Raw genomic sequence first — 21,816 nt, 5'->3', positions numbered from 1 at the left:
CTGGGTAGTAAACTAAGTCAGTATAAGCTAGTAATTTGCACTGTGTTACCTGCTTTTTCATGTCCGCTGTAAATACCCGTGACTGCTCTTTTTGCTTATGTGTGTGTAAATAATAAACCCCGTTACTCTTCTGTACGTCTTCTTCTTCTTCTTCCTCTTTGCATTCATCGTCTTAGTGTTTTCCACATTGAATATCTGTGGCGCGATACGGCCAACGTTTGGGTGAATCGGGTTTAGTCGGGGAACAACTGTTCGGTCGCGGAGCCTCCACTCGGCAAACATACCATCCTTAACCGCGTACCGTAACAATATATATATACATATACATATATATATATATACATATACATATATATATATATACATATATATATATATATATACATATATATATACATATATATATGTGTGTGTGTGTGTGTGTGTGTGTGTGTGTGTGTGTGTGTGTGTGTGTGTGTGTGTGTGTGTGTGTGTGTGTGTGTGTGTGTGTGTGTATATATATATACATACATACACACATATACACACACATACATATATATATATATATATATATATATATATATATATATATATATATATATATATATATGCCAGAGGATCTTTATCTTCCATAATGGAGATGAGACAGCCAGCTGAAATTCCCATCCGGATGGGGTGAAACACAATGTAGCAGATGCTGCTACCATTGTATGCAATGGCAGGATAAGTTCGGTCCAATTTCATCAAAGACTGGAACAATGCTTCATGTTATTTTGCTGTTGAAACGTTAGGCCTCAATGTCAAATTAAATAAGTTAGAGCTGTGCTGGAAAGGTCTGGGCTCTTGTATTTTCTTCCATGGTCTGAATGCAAAGATCTCATACTTTTAGACTTCAGATAAAACATGTGCAGTAAAAATAATAGTGAATGATGATACACACATTTAAACTCCTCACACATGGAAAGATAATGGAAAAAAGCTATGTAAACGTGATATGGAAATTTGGGAAACAGGCAGGCCTCGGCAGGGAGTCCCTGGTGACAAAAACTGTGGAAATTTTTTTGGAGAGAATAATGGATAAGAAAAAGGCAAATGTCCGGTGCAGCAAAAAATCTTCCTAAAGTTCTTTTCATTCCATTACGTGTTCTAGTTGGTCCAGGACCCTTGACTGTACACAAATCAAAAAATACAGATTTTCAGTCATGATTTAAACAAAGTACAGTAAGAGATAAGAAACACCAGTGGCCAGCCATAAAATAAATCCGCCGGCAAGTTTAGCTTGTGAGGTTGTTGTGTTTGAACTCCAGGGTTAGTTAAACACCATGATAGGGTAGAACACATTGCCCTACATATTTAGATAAACCAAGTGATGAATGAAAAAAAAAACCCCAAAAACACATACATGCACTCACACTTCACAGATTCATGCATGCAAGCACTTCACACACTTCTTCACTCAGAATGTTTTTAAACTTTGAAAACCCTTAAACCAAGCCCTTCCATTACATGCCAAATTCCATTTAATAGTGACAAGCTGGAGAAACCCCCCTTCCTGTTAAACCTGATACGCACACATATCACAACAAGCAACACCCACCTGCATAGGTCTGAAACATGGAAAGCTTATTCGTAGCAGAAAGGAGAAAGGTCTGTTTTTCTGGTAAAGACCTGCAAAAGCATCCAATAACTTCAAGAACAGGAGGAAACAGGAACTGCATATAAAACATTGTTATATCACAAATAACTGCATTTAAAGCTTGTTATTGTTAAGGGTCGGGAATAACTGGACGTAAGTTTTGATTAGATTTCCACGAAGCAATCCTCCAACAGGTTGTGGTAAACAATAATACGTTTGTGGGGGTAGATGATGAAATACCATAGTACATGATGGATTGTATAGTAAAAGCATGGACCCTGGACGAGTTGGAGACATCTCAATGTATTAAGTAGGGAAACTGGAGCTTAAGTTGTATACGCGTCTTCACAAGAGGGGGGGTTTTTTTGTTTTTGTATACTGAATCGAGGCTCGTGAAAGAGCGAACATTTATTTCACAAACAAATCAACCAGACAAACAAAATATATAAAAGGAGGGAGCGGAAGACAAGATGGGGAGAGAAGGGGAAGCACACAAACATAACATTTGAGAGCAGGGAGATGTGTGGGAGGGAGAGGGCTTGGGGGGAGGAGGCGTGGGAAGGGGGGGGGGGGGTGAGAGAAGCATAAAACACAAGGACACCAAGGACTTCCAGGACAGAAGTTGGTATTTAAAAAAAGTGGATTTGGGGTGAAATTAGCAGGGGTAGAATAGATCAAGGTTTTGGATGGGGGAAGATAAGAGATGGTGGTGAACAGCTGTTTTAAAGACCTGGAGGGTGGAGTGGGATTGAAGAGAGTGAGGGAGTTTGTTCCAGAGGTGGGAGAAAAGAGGAATGAAGGAGTGAAGGTGAGCAGAGAGTCTTGATTTTGGCAGTTTAACCATAAGAGGGTTGCAGGCAGATCTTGTGCGACCTGTAGGAATATTTGGGGGACAGAGCCCAGAGAGAGCTGGGGGGGGGGGCAAAGCCAGAGAGGAGTCGGTAGAAGATGGAAAGACCACCCACCTGCCTGCGGTGAGTGAGTGAAAGGCCCTTGGAGTTAGCTTCATCGTGGGAGATTCCAATGATTCTGAACGCTTTGGTTTCAACAGCGTGAAGACGAGCTAGGTGTGAGGCAGGAGCACCAGCCCAGAGGGGAGAGCAGTATTCCATTGAGCTGCGGATGAAAGCCTTGTATGTGGTGAGGAGCTCAGGTGTGCCAAGGAAGGACTTCGCACGACGGAGGATGCCCAGTCGGCGACTGGCTTTGGAGGCCAGATTTGAAATGTGGTTTTCCCAGGAAAGATCATGGCAGATAGTGAGACCCAAAAGCTTGAGTGACAGAACTTCTTGGAGAGGATTATTCAGAAAGTGGATGGGAGGGTTGTCCAGTCGGTCTTTTCGGAGAGACATCGTAAGAGTGTGAGATTTGTAAGGATTGAAAGACATGTTCCACTTGTTTGCCCAGTCTGTGATTTTGTCCAGGTCTGCAGAGAGTGAGGAGGTTGTAGACTGCCGATCTGAGGGATGAGGAATGGAGCGACAGAGAGTAGAGTCATCAGCAAAGAGATAGAGAGGATTTTCAAGAGAGTCAGAGAGATCATTGATGAAGACCAGAAAAAGCACAGGGTCCAGAACACTGCCTTGGGGAACTCCAGCCTGAACAGGAAGAGGAGATGAGAGAAACCCATTCAGGGCCACACGTCGACTACGACAAGAGAGGAAGTCCGCCAGCCATGCGTGGAGATTTCCATGGATACCAAAGGAGGAGGGTTTGGTGAGCAGAGCGGGGTGCCAGACCGTATCGAAGGCACGTGATATGTCAAGGGAGACAGCTCTAATTTCCTGTTTGGAATTGAGGATCTCCAATGAAGGTGAAGCTATGGTAAGTAGATAGGGGTTAAGATTAGTTTCCCCCAATATGCGATTGCCCTCGGTGGTTTTTCCCTACGTTTTTACAATAATAACAACAACCGTCCATTAACCAACCACAACCGGCATAATTGCCGACAGAAGCCCGAACATTCTCGATCGACAACTAAACCCTGCCTCCAAAGGATCGTAACCGGCAGGCCAGGACCCGAGCTTCGTCATTGGTCGTGGAGACACGGGTGCTTCGATGGGGCTCGGGATTGGCCCGAGTGACGTCATCGAGAAGGTTTGAACAAAGCAGAAAGAAGAAGAGTCTCTTGCTCTCGCTCACTTTTGACTGTGGCTCGGCTGCTTGTGGCTCGTGTGCACTTGTGAGGAAAGCTTTCAGGGCTTTTGTGGAACTTTTGCAAAGTCGACGGATGAGGTGTTGTTGGACTGTGGTGCTGTTCGGGGGGGTGGGGGCGGGGGGCTGGAGCCGCGTTGCGCTTGGCGGTGGAAGCGAGGAAGGGCCGTTTGACTGCTAGCTCATGCCTGGGCGTTTTTCGGCGTCATTGTGGGAGTGCTTCCTGCGTGGGTGGCTGCGGCGGCCATCAAGCTCCCAGGCGCATTTTGGACCAGAGCTGAGTACCGGCCGTCATCACCCATGTGATCAGACCAAGGATGCTTATGGAGAAGAGTGATTCATCACTCATGTCATGGATGTGTTTCCCCCCATTCACTCTCATTATCCAATCCTTATAGTATCCTGTGATGTCAGCTTAGGGATGGTGTGAATAAGGGATGGGCTAAGGGACGGTTAAGGGACGCACATGAATGGATAAAGAGTTGTGAACTCCTCCATTTGACCACGTCTGCATCTCCTTGCCTCTGCATCAAAATATTTTGGCATGACACCACTTGTCCGGTACACAAAACTTGCTATACCCTATTTATAGACATTTTTATTCGAGTTTCTCAGTTTGACTTTGTGTAATCTTGAAATAAAGATGCGTCTTGCATTCATAAACAATGTATTATTTACTTTTGCTTAAGAAAAATTGACATGCACCTTAAATGTTGGGGTGCCTTACAATCATCCAAATGAAATAACATTTTTCAGACATGGTCTGAAGATCATGAATGAGCTTGTACACATGCAGGGCAAGGACATGGGGGGGACATCAGTGTATTTCTGCAAGAATTACAAGGACATTGGGAGACACTGAACAGACCACCACAATACATGGTGATTGAACTTGTGATCTCTGGTTCATGAACCAAGGATCACATAGGGTTAACTCAACATGTCAACCTCAGTTTGGTTGATCATTGTGTAACATTTAGGTAAAAAATTTAAAATATATTACCTGCCATAATCTTCACTCAGTATGAAACTAAGGTTCAGGTGACCTGCGGAATAGACATCACACGATAATCGTACAGCAGAAACCTGATAAGGTGAAAATATAAATCAAGTTTCATTAAAATGAAAATAGTCACACATGGCAAAGGTTTAAAGCAATACAGTTTTGCCTCTAAATTTGCAAACAGATAAACCTATGCTTAATGGTTGAAGAAATGCAAGCACTGTTTTTAAATGTTATCCTTAAGACAGCCTAAGGATTTGCATTTTATTTTGATCCAAGTTCAAGACTCATGGACAAAAGAGGTGACAGAGGGTAAATGGTTACATATAATATACCAATATACCATGGTCCTAAATGTTGCATTTTTACCTGTGACATGTTGCAAGTCTACAAGAGCTTCACGTTACTGTAGTTGGGGTTCTTGTAGTGGGTCAATTTTTGAAATGTGCACCGATTGGTCTGGCAGCTGCTGGATCACGCCCACATCTGTTACTTGACTCCACACCTCCCATAGTGCTGAGACGAAATGATATGGCTGCCATCTTGTTTGCTTAGTATGGCCTAACACATTTGGCATGTATAGGCCTCTGCTGATTATACACCGTCTTGCTTTGTTGCTTTCGGCTTCCTTTGGCTTTGTTTGGGCCGAATGTTAATTATTAGTCAGGTCTAAACCCAGCCCATACGTGCCTCCCCAAAAAAATAGCATTACGTAATTTTTGATCGGCGATGAGTGCGATACACATTTCCCAATCGGCTCATTGCCAGACTCTTAAAAGCCAACTCAGTCGTGCTTAATGGCAAAGTCTAGCACCTTGAATAACCACGTACAGTTTTTTTTATGAACAAAAGGTTTATTTCCACACAGAACGGGAGGATGGAAACCTGGTAACTGATTACTCCTCTGATGTTCTTGAGGCCCGAGCCGAGGTCTACTGTAATCTATATACCCCACAGAGGATAATAACATACCCCTGCCTGCCACTCCTGTTCAGAGTTGATGCACTAGTTGCCTGAAACCAGACCCAGCTGTCCTTCAGATTATTAATTGATATTGAGATAAACCACGAAGACCCTTGGAGATTAATCCTATAATACCTTTAACAGCAAGGATGAGGGAGTGGAGTGGACAGAGTAAGTGAAAAATACATATTTTGTGTCAGGTTGTGACCACATATACATATTATACACATATATACATACATATACACATGTATACATACATATACATATACACATATATACACACATACACATATATACACACACGTACACATATACACATACATATACATATACACATACATATATACACATATACATATACATAATATATACACATACATATTGTCGCGCGATCCCTTCCGGTTAATACCAGGGCTCGCGAATGACCAAACGGCTTTAATGGAGGCGATGATCAAACTGGATTCGGCTATAAAAGCACGTGAGGAAGAATGAAGAGGGAGAGCGGAAGCGCGTACCTGTAACGATCCGATTGCAGCTCCGATCCTGGAGGAAATGAACTCAAACGAAAATCCGGGTTAAAATGTACAAAAATAATGATTTATTGAACGGAAACCGAGAACAAGCAACGCGACGATAAAATCTACTTCTAAATTGGGACGTCCCGCACCAGATTTCAAATACAAGACAAAGGGGGTATCACCAAAATAAATGTTCGTTATGTGCGTCTGTGGGTGCGAGCTTATCTGTCTGTAGTCAAGGAGGGTCCGGCTTCGAGCGGTCGTCGTCTGACGGCAGCTCAGGTCAGCGGGAAGCAGGCCTCGATGCGCCCCTCGTTAGCACGCCGTCAGGCTTCACCGAGCACCTCGCTGCACCTGCCAGCCTCGCTCGTAGCACCAAGCACCAAAAAAACCCAGGGGAGCGAGCGCGAAAGAAAACCAGGGAAGACCAGCCAAGAGCTCCGAGCGACAAGATATCTCTAAGAGTCCAGCGTAGAGAGGAGACACAGCTTCAAGCACGAGGAGAGAGAAAATGTCATCGAGCGAGTCCTTTTGTCACCTGGCGTGTGACGTCAATTCTGGCGCGTTCCCAATCAGAACCTCGTCTCTCGACCTCTCGAATGTTCTGACTGCGCTGGTGCCCTCCCATTGGCCAAGTGCTTCCCGCCCTGTGGTGTTCCTCGCCCCTCCCCCTGGCCAATCAACAGTCCTCCCGTGCGTGGCTCCCAGCCTTGCTCAATGCTTGGTCGCCCATGGTAGCGTACTGCGCAGCTGCTGCCTGCTTGTCTTACAAAGTCTTATTGTAAGGGAGGGGAATTATTTAATGTGTGCCCGAAGGACCTATCTAAGTGTTTAAATGAGTGCGTTGCCATAAGGGACACAGGTTTGGCGACCGGGGGAACGACAAACGAGGGAACCTTATCCATAATCCCTGCACTATTTAGTACGCCCCGCCCCCCTCGTGGCGGGGACACCAATACAGCTTATACCGACATCCGGCTAACCATAGAACTTATTACAGGTAGATTCCCTATCGCGACAGTCGAATACCTACATATACAGATCTATCTGACTCTATATATCACTCTACTAAGATTCATACACACATACATACATTCATACATTCATATACACATTCATATCTTCTCTCTATATTATAAGCGTGAAAGGTTGTCTGTTTGTGTGTTTTGTTGTTTGTTTGTTTTTTGTTTTGTTTTGTTTTTACTGAATCGAGGCTCGTGAAAGAGCTGACAACCGCGAGGGAAAGACAGCACAGGGGGACCACGAGGGAAAGACAGCACAGGGGGACCACGAGGGAAAGACAGCACAGGGGGACCACGAGGGAAAGACAGCACAGGGGGACCGCGAGGGAAAGACAGCACAGGGGGACCACGAGGGAAAGACAGCACAGGGGGACCGTGAGGGAAAGACAGCACAGGAGGACCACGAGGGAAAGACAGCACAGGGGGACCACGAGGGAAAGACAGCACAGGGGGACCGCGAGGGAAAGACAGCACAGGGGGACCGCGAGGGAAAGACAGCACAGGGGGACCGTGAGGGAAAGACAGTACAGGGGGACCGCGAGGGAAAGACAGCACAGGGGGACCGCGAGGGAAAGACAGCACAGGGGGACCGCGAGGGAAAGACAGCACAGGGGGACCGCGAGGGAAAGACAGCACAGGGGGACCGCGAGGGAAAGACAGCACAGGGGGACCGCGAGGGAAAGACAGCACAGGGGGACCACGAGGGAAAGACAGCACAGGGGGACCGTGAGGGAAAGACAGCACAGGGGGACCACGAGGGAAAGACAGTACAGGGGGACCGCGAGGGAAAGACAGCACAGGGGGACCATGAGGGAAAGACAGTACAGGGGGACCGCGAGGGAAAGACAGCACAGGGGGACCACGAGGGAAAGACAGCACAGGGGGACCACGAGGGAAAGACAGCACAGGGGGACCGCGAGGGAAAGACAGCACAGGGGGACCGTGAGGGAAAGACAGCACAGGGGGACCACGAGGGAAAGACAGCACAGGGGGACCGCGAGGGAAAGACAGCACAGGGGGACCGTGAGGGAAAGACCTTTGTCTTTGTTTGTTTGTTCTGAAACAGCGTCGCCATTTCTCAACGGATCTTCACCAAATTTGGCACGAGGGTCCCCATGCACCACAGAATCACTGATGAACCAAAAAATTCCACCGCCACCCCACCCCCACACCCTCGGGGACCAAATTTGCCATAAGCGTGAAAGGTTGTCTGTTTGTTTGTTTGTTTCATTGTTTGTTTGTTTGAAACAGCGTCGCCATTTCTCAACGGATCTTCACCAAATTTGGCACGAGGGTCCCCATGCACCACAGAATCACTGATGAACCAAAAAATTCCACCGCACCCCACCCCCACACCCTCGGGGACCAAATTTGCCATTTCTCAACAGATCTTCATCAAATTTGGCACGAGGGTCCCCATGCACCACAGAATCACTGATGAACAAAAAAACCCGACCACTCCCACACCCACCCCCCCCACACCCCCCCCCCCCCCCCCCCGGGACCAAATCTGACATTTCTGCACTGCCTCCAAATCAAAGCTATTTCATCCTAGGATACTCTCTCATGGGATGTTTCAGCAGGCGATTGTTCACAGCCATTTTCAATAATGTTTACAAATACTGGTATTTTCAGTACAAAAGGTAAGATATAGTTATATTGATTTTGGTGTATGTTTTTCAGTCAATACGCATATTGTTTTTCTCTCAGTGGTGTCATATACTACTCAACACTAACGTATGTTTTTCAGTCCATACGGATATTGTTCTTCACTCAGTGGTGTCGTATACTACTCAACACTAACGTTTCAATACAATTGGGTTTTTCTCCTTTCTTACAATCACTTCTCAGTAACTTCGTAAATGGGACCTAAGAGGCAACGTTCTGCAAGTGCAGATGCACATGCAATACAAGTACAACAAAAGAGACAAAGACAGTCCTCAACAGAGAGAGAAGCTCGACTTGCAGCCCAGCGAGCCAGACAGGCACAACTGAGATCAGCTCAAACTCCTGCTCAAACACAAGCGCGAATTGCTGCACAGCAGACCAGACAGGCACAACAGAGATCAGCTCAAACTCCTGCTCAAACACAAGCGTGAATTGCTGCACAGCAGACCAGACAGGCACAACTGAGATCAGCTCAAACTCCTGCTCAAACACAAGCACGAATTGCTGCACAGCAGACCAGACAGGCACAACTCAGATCAGCTCAAATGCCTGCTCAAACACAAGCGCGAATTGCTGCACAGCAGACCAGGCAGACAGCACTCAGGGCTGCAGAAACTCCGGCCCAGACAACTTCTAGAAAAACGGCTGATTTAGCCAGACATTCAGCAGCCATGGCAGCAGAAACTCCGGTCCAGACAAGAGCACGACTTGATGCACACCGCACCAGGCAGACAGCAGTGAGAGCAGTGAGAGCAAGCAAGTGGCAGAACAAGAGGCTTGCTGCCTTTCAATATGACTCCTCCATCAACTATGAAGGTGATTCTATTGTTCACATAGGTGGAATGTATGTCATCTGTAAACACTGTAGAGCAAAGAAGTGGAAGGCTGAATCACCTGGAATGTGTTGTGCTGGAGGCAAAGTGCTTCTCCCACCCCTCACAGAACCACCTGAACCACTAAAGTCACTTTTAGCTGGTAGCAACAGAGACTCCCACCATTTCTTGGCAAACATACGAAAGTACAACTCCTGCTTTCAAATGACCTCATTTGGTACAAGCATTGTGCAGCAACAAGGATGGATGCCAACTTTTAAGGTTCAGGGACAGGTTTACCATTTGGCTGGTTCGCGTTTGCCCTTACCTAATGGACAGGCAGCTTAGCAGCATATTTATCGAAAATAGGGAACGGCTTGACAAAAGCGCCATTTTTATTTTGGTGGTCGATAAGACCATATACAATAGATTTAGGACCGGAGGCAAGAAATATACAGTGTTCTTCACCTTTTTATTGGACAAAAACCAATTATGTATATATTTTCAACAAGGAGGCTAACTTGCATTTCATTACATGCAGTGTTATTTGTAAAACATATGCATGCCTGCATAATAAATCTTACGCTTCCTTGTAATAATAATTACTAATATAATACCGAGTGTTTATACAAATGTGTTATACTTGTGACTCGCGCAACTCTCATATATCTAACATGTACGCAACTACAAGGATGTAATGACAATATAGCTTTAGAACAGACAACATGTTGTTCAAGGTAATTTGTCCAGCAATTTATGTATTTACGATTTTAGTCTAACTCCAATAGCTGATGATTTATTTACATAAATTTATTGCTCGATATTATGCTGTGCGAGTCGTATTTGCGCAAAAGCCAAACACTGTATATGTGTTGCCTCCGGTCCTAATTCTATTGCATATGGTCCAATGAACCACTAAAATAAAAGTGGTACTTTTGTAAAGTCGTTCCCCCAAAAATTGCTAAGCTGCCTAACTATAATGAAGACCCAAAGTTTCTTCAAATTTATTTCCTGGGTGATGAGCAGCAGCAGGTACAGCAACGCTGCAGAAATATTACAACTGTCAAAGCGGAAATTGTGCTGGCCCTTCAGCAGATGCTCCATGCTCATAATAATTATGTTAAGAGTTTTCGCACTACTTTGCATAATCTAACACAGCCAAACGGGAAAGTAATCATCCATGCTGACAGAACTCCAACAGGACAGCATCCACGGCGCTTTAATGCTCCTACTGTTTTGGATGTGGCTGTCCTCATATCTGGACAAGAATTCAATCGGCGAGACATCATTCTCCAACAGCAAGATGACAAACTGATTCGTATTTCTGAAACTAATAAGGCCTATGATGCCTTGCATTATCCTCTCATATTCTGGAAAGGTGAGGATGGATATCACTTTAAACACCAAAGACGTGATGGGAAAAAAGTGTCTGCCAATGACTTCTATTCCTACCGAATTATGGTCAGACAAATGGACAGTCATATTTTGCGATATGGTCAGCTCTTCCACCAATTCATTGTTGACATGTATGCCAAGATTGAGTCTGAGCGATTGTGCTACATCAGACACAACCAGAAGAGATTAAGAGTGGAAAGCTATGTTCACCTTAGAGATGCTGTTGCAAATGATGGTCATGCTGCCAATGTTGGACAGTTGGTTATACTGCCCTCTTCTCCTTCACATGGGGTCCTCGCTACATGCATGAGTACACACAGGATGCCATGACTTATGTTCGCTACTATGGTAGACCTGATCTGTTTATCACTTTTACCTGCAATCCTACATGGCCTGAGATCACAGCAGAACTTATGCTTGGTCAGACAGCCCAAGACAGGCATGATCTTCTTGCCAGAGTGTTTCGCCAGAAGGTTATTTCACTTATGAATCTCATCACAAAAGGTGCTGTTTTTGGAGATTGCAGATGTTACATGTACTCCATTGAATGGCAAAAGCGTGGATTGCCACACATCCACATTTTGGTCTGGCTTAAGGATAAGATTCGTCCAGCTCAGGTAGATGATATCATCAGTGCAGAGATTCCAAATCCTACCGAGGACAAAGTATTGCACGAAGTAGTGGTGAAGCACATGCTCCATGGTCCCTGTGGTCACATCAACACTCATTCTCCTTGCATGAAAGCAGGAAAATGCACAAAACGATACCCGACCTCTTCTTACAGAAACTCAGACAGATCAGGATGGATATCCTTTGTACAGAAGAAGAAAGCCAGGTGATGGGGGCTTCACCACTACTCTCAGAGTGAAACAACAAGAAATTGTCATTGACAACCAGTGGGTGGTGCCCTTCAACCCTCTCATTCCACGCATCTTCAAATCACACATCAATGTTGAAGCATGCTACTCAGTCAAGTCTATCACGTATGTCTTGAAATATGTCAACAAAGGTACTGATCAGGCAGTCTTTGGTCTGCAGAGGGAGGAAACCAAAAATGATGAGGTATCAGCATATCAGATGGGTCGTTACATCAGCAGTAATGAGGCTGTGTGGCGTATTCTCAACTTTCCCATTCATGAACGCCACCCCAGTGTTATGCATCTTGAGATCCATTTGGAAAATGGGGTTAAGAGTTTATTTCACAGAAGAAACCGCGCTGCAGCGAGCCCAGCAGCCACCTCGGACCAAACTAACTGCATTCTTTGATTTGTGCAAACAGGATTCCTTTGCTATAAGTCTTCTCTACTGTGAAGTGCCCAGATATTACACCTGGCAAGAAGGGAAAAAGGCATTTCAGCCAAGAAAGCAAGGTGCAACAATCCCTGGACACCCTCACATCAGATCCAGTCAAGTTAGGTCGTGTCTACACTGTTCATCACAGCAACTCTCTGAGTGCTTTTATCTCAGACTCCTCCTGCACAACATTCATGGTCCAACCTCATTCCAGGATCTCAAGACAGTTGCTCGATATGTCTGTGCAACATACCGTGAAGCTTGCCTGAGAAGAGGTCTCTTGGAAGATGATGCACACTGGAACAGTACCTCGGAAGAGGCTGCAGTCTCGCATTCTCCAAGCAAAATGAGGAGCCTCTTTGCTATCATTATCTGTGCCTGTTCACCATCCAATCCTGAGCAACTTTGGCATAATCACCAGGACAGCATTACAGAAGACATACTGTATCAAGCACAACAAGAGTCAAAAAACCCAAACCTGCAGTTTACCTCTGCCATGTACAACCAAGCACTGGTACTCATTGAAAATACTGTGGTCCATGGCTGGCAAGGATCTTCAACAGTGTGGACTGCCTGCTCCTGTACGAACTGAACCTGCAACTCTCAGTCGAGAGATGCTTCTGGCAACCACCTATGACATTCAACAGCTGCAACAGTATGTCCACCAAAATGAACCACTCTTGGTTCCAGATCAAAAAGAAGCTTATACAAGGATCAAACAATTGTTGACATCTGACTCGGGTGGAATTGTTTTCCTTGATGCCCCTGGTGGAACAGGCAAAACGTTTTTGATCAACTTAATTTTGGCACGAGTTCGTTCACTACAGCAGATTGTTATGGCAGTGGCCTCATCTGGAATTGCTGCAACTTTGCTCACAGGTGGCAGGACTGCTCATTCTGCCTTTAAGCTGCCACTCAACCTGGCCCACAATGAGAGTCCTGTGTGCAATATTGGCAAAGGATCTGGACAGGCACAGGTTCTAAAGCAGGCCAAGCTGATAGCATGGGATGAGTGCACAATGTCTCACAGACTTGCATTTGAGGCTCTCGATCGCACCTTACAGGATCTCAGAGGTAACGCTAAAATCATGGGTGGAATCATGGGTGGATAAATATATTGTTGCGGTTCTCTCGCCGGCCTTCTCCCCCTTATCAAGGGGGGATTAATCCCCTTGTCTTTACTGGGCCTGGCGGAACCGAGACTTATTACATCCCTCCTGGACACAGGCGGCGTAGGGTTTCGGGACTACTTTTCGTTCGTACCTAAGTCCCCGCGCTGCCCTGGGAGCGAGGAAACAAGCCTCGCACGAACCACGTGTGATGTTAGTACGCCGAGCGGATTGCGTACACATGGTCCGCGCAGTCTTAGATGTTGGAACCTGATTGGAGCGATCTTATTCGTGCCACGCATAATCAAATGGAGAAATCACAGAAGCTATCGAATCAAGAAGAAAGGAAGAACAGACGGGTTTAATTATTCCCACACGTATATACAGGTTCAAGGACGAAGAGACACAGAGCAATCCTTAAGCAGTCTTACTTATCCCTGGGACAACGAACCCGTCTCACACTCACACGGGGTATTGCAGATGGGCAGGTGTTCCCCAACGCGTCCAGGGATGGTCCTCGTCCGGCTCTCCACGGTCCCCGGCACATCCCGCGAAGATGGAAGCAGGCGAAGGCAGGGACTCATAGCGTGTCTCTCGAACGAAGGAATTATCGGGGCGAACGGTAGAGGGCGGAATTTAGCGCGGCTGGCGGTTACTCAGGCTCGTTCACTCGCTCGGCTGAAATGCGCTATTTCGTTAGAAACGTGCCTGGCTGCGCCCGCGTATATGTAGCGACCAACTCCTCTTCTTCAATACGCTTGGTGTTGGTTAGCGCGCGTTCCCGTGCAATGGTCAAGTTCATCAGGCAGTACAACGCGAGTCCTGTCGAGGGCTTTTGCGCAGCGGTTCTCCCAATGAGCAAGTCCTTCGTTCCTCTAATGCAAAGTCCTCTCGCGCTACTGGTGCAAGTCCTTGCCGTAAGCCCTCCGTCGTACAAGTCCTCTAGGGGGCTTTGCGTGATGGCTTTTATAGGTACGCCCTGCGCATTCTGGAACCCTCTCACCACACCCTATGACGCAGTGCTGCTACCCCACACTGTAAGCCCTGATTGGCGGCTTGTACTCACCATCATCGCTTCTGACGCCGCCCCCACCTTCCGAGGCCAACCTCGTGTTAACTTGCGCCCAACACAACCAGGGCTTTAGCCGCAATGGATCGAGCCTATGGACGTATAATGGTTGGAAGAAGTAGGGCCTATCCTCCTGTCTTTACACAACGTAGAACTAACAGAGGAAATTGCCTATTCTCACATACACTAAGAAATAACTATACTAGTATACTACAAATGAGGCTACGTGTTGCTCGTGTGACTATCTATGAGGGGCAAACCTTTAACATTTTTGGACTCACTGTACACATCTCAAAACTAACAATATACAGACTTGGCATTTAATATGGAATTTTTTTTTTTGTGGGGTTGAAGTAACTTTTCAAGATGTCATAGAACCAAAAGTTCATTGGAATTATGTTGAAATTATTCTAGATTTTGTTAATGTGACCTTTAAAAGAAACAAAAACCACATTTGACATTTCGAAACAAATAAATTGATCCTTCAAAGTGATGTAAACTGATATCGAACTCAATTCATGGACAGTAGTGTTAAACTTCTGTACGTTTTCCAGAAGTATCTCTTTATTTTGCACATTAGCCAAAAAAATTTTTAACAAAAACAAAAGTTAAATTACGACTGGGATTACGGACAGTAAAATTACAGTTCAGTACTTCGTGTAACCCCCACGAGCATTCAGGAGAGCACGTACACGTTGAGGCATGCTGTTCACGAGATTTGCCAAGGTTTGGACAGGAATCGCTTGCCATGCAGTGACAATAGCCTGCTGCAATTCACGCACAGAGGTTGGCTGCTGGTCCAAGTGGTCGATTTGACGCGTTAATTCTGCCCACGAGTTCTCCATCGGATTCATATCCGGGGACATGGCAGGCCACTCCATATGCTCTACACCACGGTCAGCAAGAAAGTGTTGGATCATGCGAGCACGATGAGGCCGTGCATTGTCATCTTGGAAGAGAAAGTTTCCTCGAAAGGCTGCACAAGCAAATGGAAGCAATGTTTCTTCCAGAATGGCCCTGTACTTGAACTGGTTCAGGTTTCCATTCAGAACAACCAGGTCAGTTTTGCCCCCTGCATGAAAAGTGTTATGATTAAGGGTGGTGTGAGAAGTGTTATGATTTATGGGAGCAAGACATGGGTAATGAACGTAGAGCAGCAACGAAGGTTGCAAAGGGTGGAAATGCGAATGGTTCGACGGATGTGCGGAGTATCGTTGAGAGAGAGGAAGACAAATGATGAATTGCAAAAGATGATGGGAATAGAGCCTGTGATTGATGCTGTGAAGAGGAACAGGTTGAGATGGTTTGGTCATGTGTTGAGGAAGGATGAAAGTGACTGGTTGAGAAGAGTGATGGAAATGAATGTAGAAGGAAGTAGAAGACGGGGAAGACCGAGAAAGACTTGGCTAAAGATGGTAGAAGAAGAAATGCGGGCAAGGGGGTTAACAAGGAGAGATGCAGAAAATAGGGCAAAATGGAGAAGATTGTCATGGGGACCGCAAGGCTAACCCCCGCTCGAGCAGGGAAAATGGCCTTTAAAATGCATGTTGTTGTTGTTTTTGAAAAGCAGCCCAAACGGTCACCCCACCACCTCCAGCTTGGACTCTTGGCACTATACAATGTTTGTTGTAGGCTTCATGTACTTGTCTGTGTACTCGGACGCGGCCATCTAGACGATGGACCAGAAATATAGACTCATCACTGAAGATCACGTGATTCCAGTGTCCTGGCTGCCATTGACGGTGCTCTCTGGCCCACTGCAATCGGCGCTGGCGGTGTTGTCTGGTCAGGTGTGGCTTTCTCAGGGGACGTCTGGCACGATAGCCTGCTTGAACCAGTCGTTGGTTGACTCGCCTTCTGGATACAGGCACATTTGTCAGTTACTGCCACTCAGCCCTAAGCCGATTAGCTGAATTGGTACGGCCATTGCGGACTAACCGGTGCAGCTGGCGATCATCCCTCCTTGTGGTTCTGCGGGGACGTCCTGGCCTCGGAATTGGAGTAGGGACACCCCCCTCTGAGCATTTTGTTTCAGGATCTTTGACACCTGACCTTGAGTGATGCCATACTGCTGAGCAATAGCATGCTGTTTCATGCCATAATTTCGTAAAGCCACCACTCCATGACAAACAGCATTGTCGAGTTGACGGACCATCTCCAGAGGAAGCGGCAATAACTTTTGGAGACTTGCAGCAGTTGTTTTCCACTAATACAGAACGCAACAACCCTTGTATACCCGACTGTGAAGCCAATCATCAAATGCACCTGTCCGTACATTTTGCCCCGCCACCTGTGATATAATCCTGTTGTTGACTTCTTGCTGCGACAGACAATCAGTGACATGGTTCTTTTAACAAATAAATCACCAAAGTGTAAAAGAAACTCACCAGATTGATATACTGAGTTAAGAAAGTAAACCCAAGTCAAGTAAAAAAAAATATTCCATATTAAACGCCAAGTCTGTATATGTGCATATGTGTACATATGTGTATATATATATTATACATACATATGTGTAATATACAGACTTGGCATTTAATATGGAATTTTTTTTTTTCTTGACTTGGGTTTACTTTCTTAACTCAGTATATCAATCTGGTGAGTTTATTTTACACTTTGGTGATTTATTTGTTAAAAGAACCATGTCACTGATTGTCTGTCGCAGCAAGAAGGCAATAACAGGATTATATCACAGGTGGCGTGGCAAAATGTACGGACAGGTGCATTTGATGATTGGCTTCACAGTCGGGTGAACAAGGGTTGTTGTGTTCTGTATTAGTGGAAAACAACTGCTGCACGTCTCCAAAAGTTATTGCCGCTTCCTCTGGAGATGGTCCGTCAACTCGACAATGCTGTTTGTCATGGAGTGGTGGCTTTACGAAATTACGGCATGAAACAGCGTGCTATTGCTCGGCAGTATGGCATCACTCAAGGTCAGGTGTCAAAGATAATAAATGAAATATGAATGATCGTTTTAAGGCAATTTTCCCCGCGAGAGCGGGGGTTAGCCTTGCGGGCCCCATGACAATCATGGTTCCCTGTTTGAGGCAATGTTTTTATGTACGGATGCCCTTCCTGACGCCAACCCTTGGTCGCCTCTTACGATGCGTAGGGATACGGTGTACCTATTCTAAACCGGGGTACAGATCCTGAAACGAAATGCTCAGAGGCGTGTCCCTACTCCAATACCGAGGCCAGGACGTCCCCGCAGAACCACAAGTAGGGATGATCGCCAGCTGCACCGGTTAGTCCGCAATGGCCGTACCACGTCAGCTAATCGGCTTAGGGCTGAGAGGCAGCAACTGACAAATGTGCCTGCATCCAGAAGGCTAGTCAACCAACGACTGGTTCAAGCAGGCTATCGTGCCAGGCGTCCCCTGAGAAAGCCACGCCTGACCAGACAACATCGCCAGCGCCGATTGCAGTGGGCCAGAGAGCACCGTCAATGGCAGCCAGGACACTGGAATCACGTGATCTTCAGTGACGAGTCTAGATTTCTGGTCTGTCGTCAAGATGGCCGCTTCCGAGTGCGCAGACAAGTGCATGAAGCCTACAACAAAGATTGTATAGTGCCAAAAGTCCAAGCTGGAGGTGGTGGGGTGACCGTTTGGGTTGCTTTTCATGCAGGGGGCAAAACTGACCTGGTTGTTCTGAATGGAAACCTGAGCCAGTTCAAGTACAGGGCCATTCTGGAAGAAACATTGCTTCCATTTGCCCATGCAGCCTTTCGAGGAAACTTTGTCTTCCATGACAATGCATGGCCTCATCGTGCTCGCATGATCCAACACTTTCTTGCTGACCGTGGTGTAGAGCATATGGAGTGGCCTGCCATGTCCCCGGATATGAATCCGATAGAGAACTTGTGGGCAGAATTAACGCGTCAAATCGACCACTTGGACCAGCAGCCGACCTCTGTGCGTGAATTGCAGCAGGCTATTGTCACTGCATGGCAAGCGATTCCTGTCCAAACCTTGGCAAATCTCGTGAACAGCATGCCTCGACGTGTCCGTGCTCTCCTGAATGCTCGTGGGGGTTACACGAAGTACTGAACTGTAATTTTACTGTCCGTAATCCCAGTCGTAATTTAACTTTTGTTTTTGTTTTAAAAAATTTTGGCTAATGTGCAAAATAAAGAGATACTTCTGGAAAACGTACAGAAGTTTAACACAGTACTGTCCATGAATTGAGTTTGATATCAGTTTACATCACTTTCAAGGATCAATTTATTTGTTTTGAAATGTCAAATGTGGTTTTTGTTTCTTTTAAAGGTCACATTAACAAAATCTAGAATAATTTCAACATAATTCCAATGAACTTTTGGTTCTTAGACATCTTGAAAAGTAAGTTCACCCCCCACAAAAAAAATATTCCATATTAAATGCCAAGTCTGTATATATGGAGTTGCCACATGTAGTTGTTTAAAACAGTTCACTGTTGGATATATATCTATCTATCTATCTATCTATCTATCTATCTATCTATATATATATATATATATATATATATATATATATATATATATATATATATATATATTACACAGCTGCGATTGTGAATTTCAACAGGCTTGATATTTTCAGATCATAAATTTTGTCATGACTTGCTATTCGTTCTTCTTCTTCTTCTTTTTTCACACTACTTTTATAATACGTCATATTCTATGCTTTTAAAAGATGATCACAAAACATATAGAGCATAAAGGTGAGTTCCATGAAATAGCAATGCTCAGCCAACTGAATATTCTTCAATTTGTGAAAGTGTTTGGTAAAAGTAAAATATTTTGTCACAGAATGTACCATGCGGAATTGGAGCAATCTACATACCGATATATGTGCCAGTTATCCTGCATGTCATGTATCCCGAGTCACTGGTGCCGTCCTCCCCGCCCAATTCCAACCGATATCTGGAACAACAAGAAACATGAATCACCTTCACACGTAACTCCACTCACGATTACCATAAAAACTGGATACCAACTGACATGATCCTCAATTACATCACAGGTTTTACATTGGTAAAAACTAAAATACAGGCTTTGATTCCTGGTGTAAATTGCAATATTGTAAGATTATTAATTTTTATCCCATGAGGAACATCTTCCAAGAACTGGCTGGTTTTTGGCAATCAACGAATACAGCAAAAGAGTACCATTGATGTCTCTCTCCTTTGAAACAAGTCTAATGTCCACCATATTGAAATAAACTGACCTGTCTTTAACCTGCAATTCCTTGCGGTAAACATGTGATGTCAATAGGTTGGAAGCCATTCCACAATTACATGCCCTCATGAACTCAGCACCATCTGTCCTCCGCAGGGTAGTGCAGAGGTAGTATGTTGCAGTGCCCTTGCCTTTACCTGTAAAACCTGGGTTCCATTTTTGATGCAATGATAAACTCCCATTCTGGTGCTTTGAAGATAGTGTGTTGCATCAAGGAGTATGCCATCCATGGTAAAGGATCCCATCATGGTGTCTTTCGCGAAGAGTACACACATTACCACAGGCATTCCAATAAAGCCAAAAAAAAATCCAATTTCTGTCCTGACTACTGCTGGGAAGGCATTGGCAAACAACCCAGTGTAACGTTTTCTGTGGGGCTGCTTTGGCAGCACTGAACCTCCATTCAAGAGGAGCACCATGCAGAGAGAGAGAGAGAGAGAGAGAGACATAGGTGAGAAATTTTTGGCATCAAATCCAAATTCTTCCCACCTTCAGTCAAACGTCATGCAAGGACAGCCAAATTATGAAAGATTTGGGCCAAGGATACATGCTAAATGAGCCGCCAACCTCAACTTAATGGGAAATGATGGAAAGAGGATCAAGCTGTACATTGAATATTTGAATGGTGGTAGAAGGATATGTCCATTCGAACAGACATAATACATTTAACCACATGTCATGAAGTTGTAGAGTTATTTGGGAAACGAAATATGCTGGTAAGGAGGGTTGTGAAAATAAATATGCTGGTAACGACCGATGGGAAACTAAATATGCTGGTGAGGAGAGTTAGGAAAATAAATATGCTGGTGAGGAGAGTTAGGAAACTAAATATGCTGGTAAGGAGAGTTAGGAAAATAAATATGCTGGTGAGGAGAGTTAGGAAAATAAATATGCTGGTAAGGGAGTTGGGAAACTAAATATGCTGGTAAGGAGAGTTGGAAAACTAAATATGCTGGTGAGGAGAGATGGGAAACTAACTATGCTGGTAAGGAGAGTTGGGAAACTAACTATGCTGGTAAGGAGAGCTGGGAAACTAAATATGCTGGTAAGGAGAGTTGGAAAACTAAATATGCTGGTGAGGAGAGATGGGAAACTAACTATGCTGGTTAGGAGAGTTGGGAAACTAAATATGCTGGTAAGGAGAGTTGGGAAACTAAATATGCTGGCAAGGAGAGTTGGGAAACTAAATATGCTGGTAAGGAGAGTTGGGAAACTAACTATGCTGGTAAGGAGAGTTGGGAAACTAAATATGCTGGTAAGGAGAGTTGGGAAACTAAATATGCTGGCAAGGAGAGTTGGGAAACTAAATATGCTGGTAAGGAGAGTTGGAAAATTAAATATGCTGGTGAGGAGAGATGGGAAACTAACTATGCTGGTAAGCAGAGTTGGGAAACTAAATATGCTGGTAAGGAGAGTTGGGAAACTAACTATGCTGGTAAGCAGAGTTGGGAAACTAAATATGCTGGTAAGGAGAGTTGGGAAACTAAATATGCTGGTAAGGAGAGTTGGGAAACTAAATATGCTGGTAAGGAGAGTTGGAAAACTAAATATGCTGGTGAGGAGAGATGGGAAACTAACTATGCTGGTAAGGAGAGTTGGGAAACTAACTATGCTGGTAAGGAGAGTTGGGAAACTAAATATGCTGGTAAGGAGAGTTGGGAAACTAAATATGCTGGTAAGGAGAGTTGGGAAACTAAATATGCTGGTAAGGAGAGTTGGGAAACTAAATATGCTGGTAAGGAGAGTTGGGAAAGTAAATATGCTGGTAAGGAGAGTTGGGAAAGTAAATATGCTGGTAAGGAGAGTTGGGAAACTAAATATGCTGGTTAGGAGAGTTGGGAAAGTAAATATGCTGGTGAGGAGAGTTGGGAAACTAACTATGCTGGTAAGCAGAGTTGGGAAACTAAATATGCTGGTAAGGAGAGTTGGGAAACTAACTATGCTGGTAAGCAGAGTTGGGAAACTAAATAT

At 45.0% G+C, this 21,816-nt stretch overlaps 1 protein-coding gene across 1 annotated transcript in view; it reads right to left on the bottom strand.

Annotated features, from left to right (window-relative positions):
- PKHD1L1 (PKHD1 like 1) overlaps positions 1–21,816 on the bottom strand; it is a 513,959-nt gene that overhangs the window by 453,539 nt on the left and 38,604 nt on the right. The window contains exons 9-11 of the mRNA XM_078766275.1: positions 19,451–19,530; positions 4,776–4,818; positions 1,580–1,650 (exon numbers count right to left, since the gene is read on the bottom strand). Coding sequence (XP_078622401.1) covers positions 1,580–1,650; positions 4,776–4,818; positions 19,451–19,530 — 194 coding nt within the window. The remainder of the gene's footprint in view (positions 1–1,579; positions 1,651–4,775; positions 4,819–19,450; positions 19,531–21,816) is intronic.

This window comes from Myxine glutinosa, chromosome 12, assembly GCF_964187855.1.
Source record: "Myxine glutinosa chromosome 12, kmMyxGlut1.1, whole genome shotgun sequence".
NCBI lineage: Eukaryota > Metazoa > Chordata > Myxini > Myxiniformes > Myxinidae > Myxine > Myxine glutinosa.
Note: the sequence above shows the minus strand (reverse complement) of the source record. Positions and strands in the feature narration are given on the sequence as shown.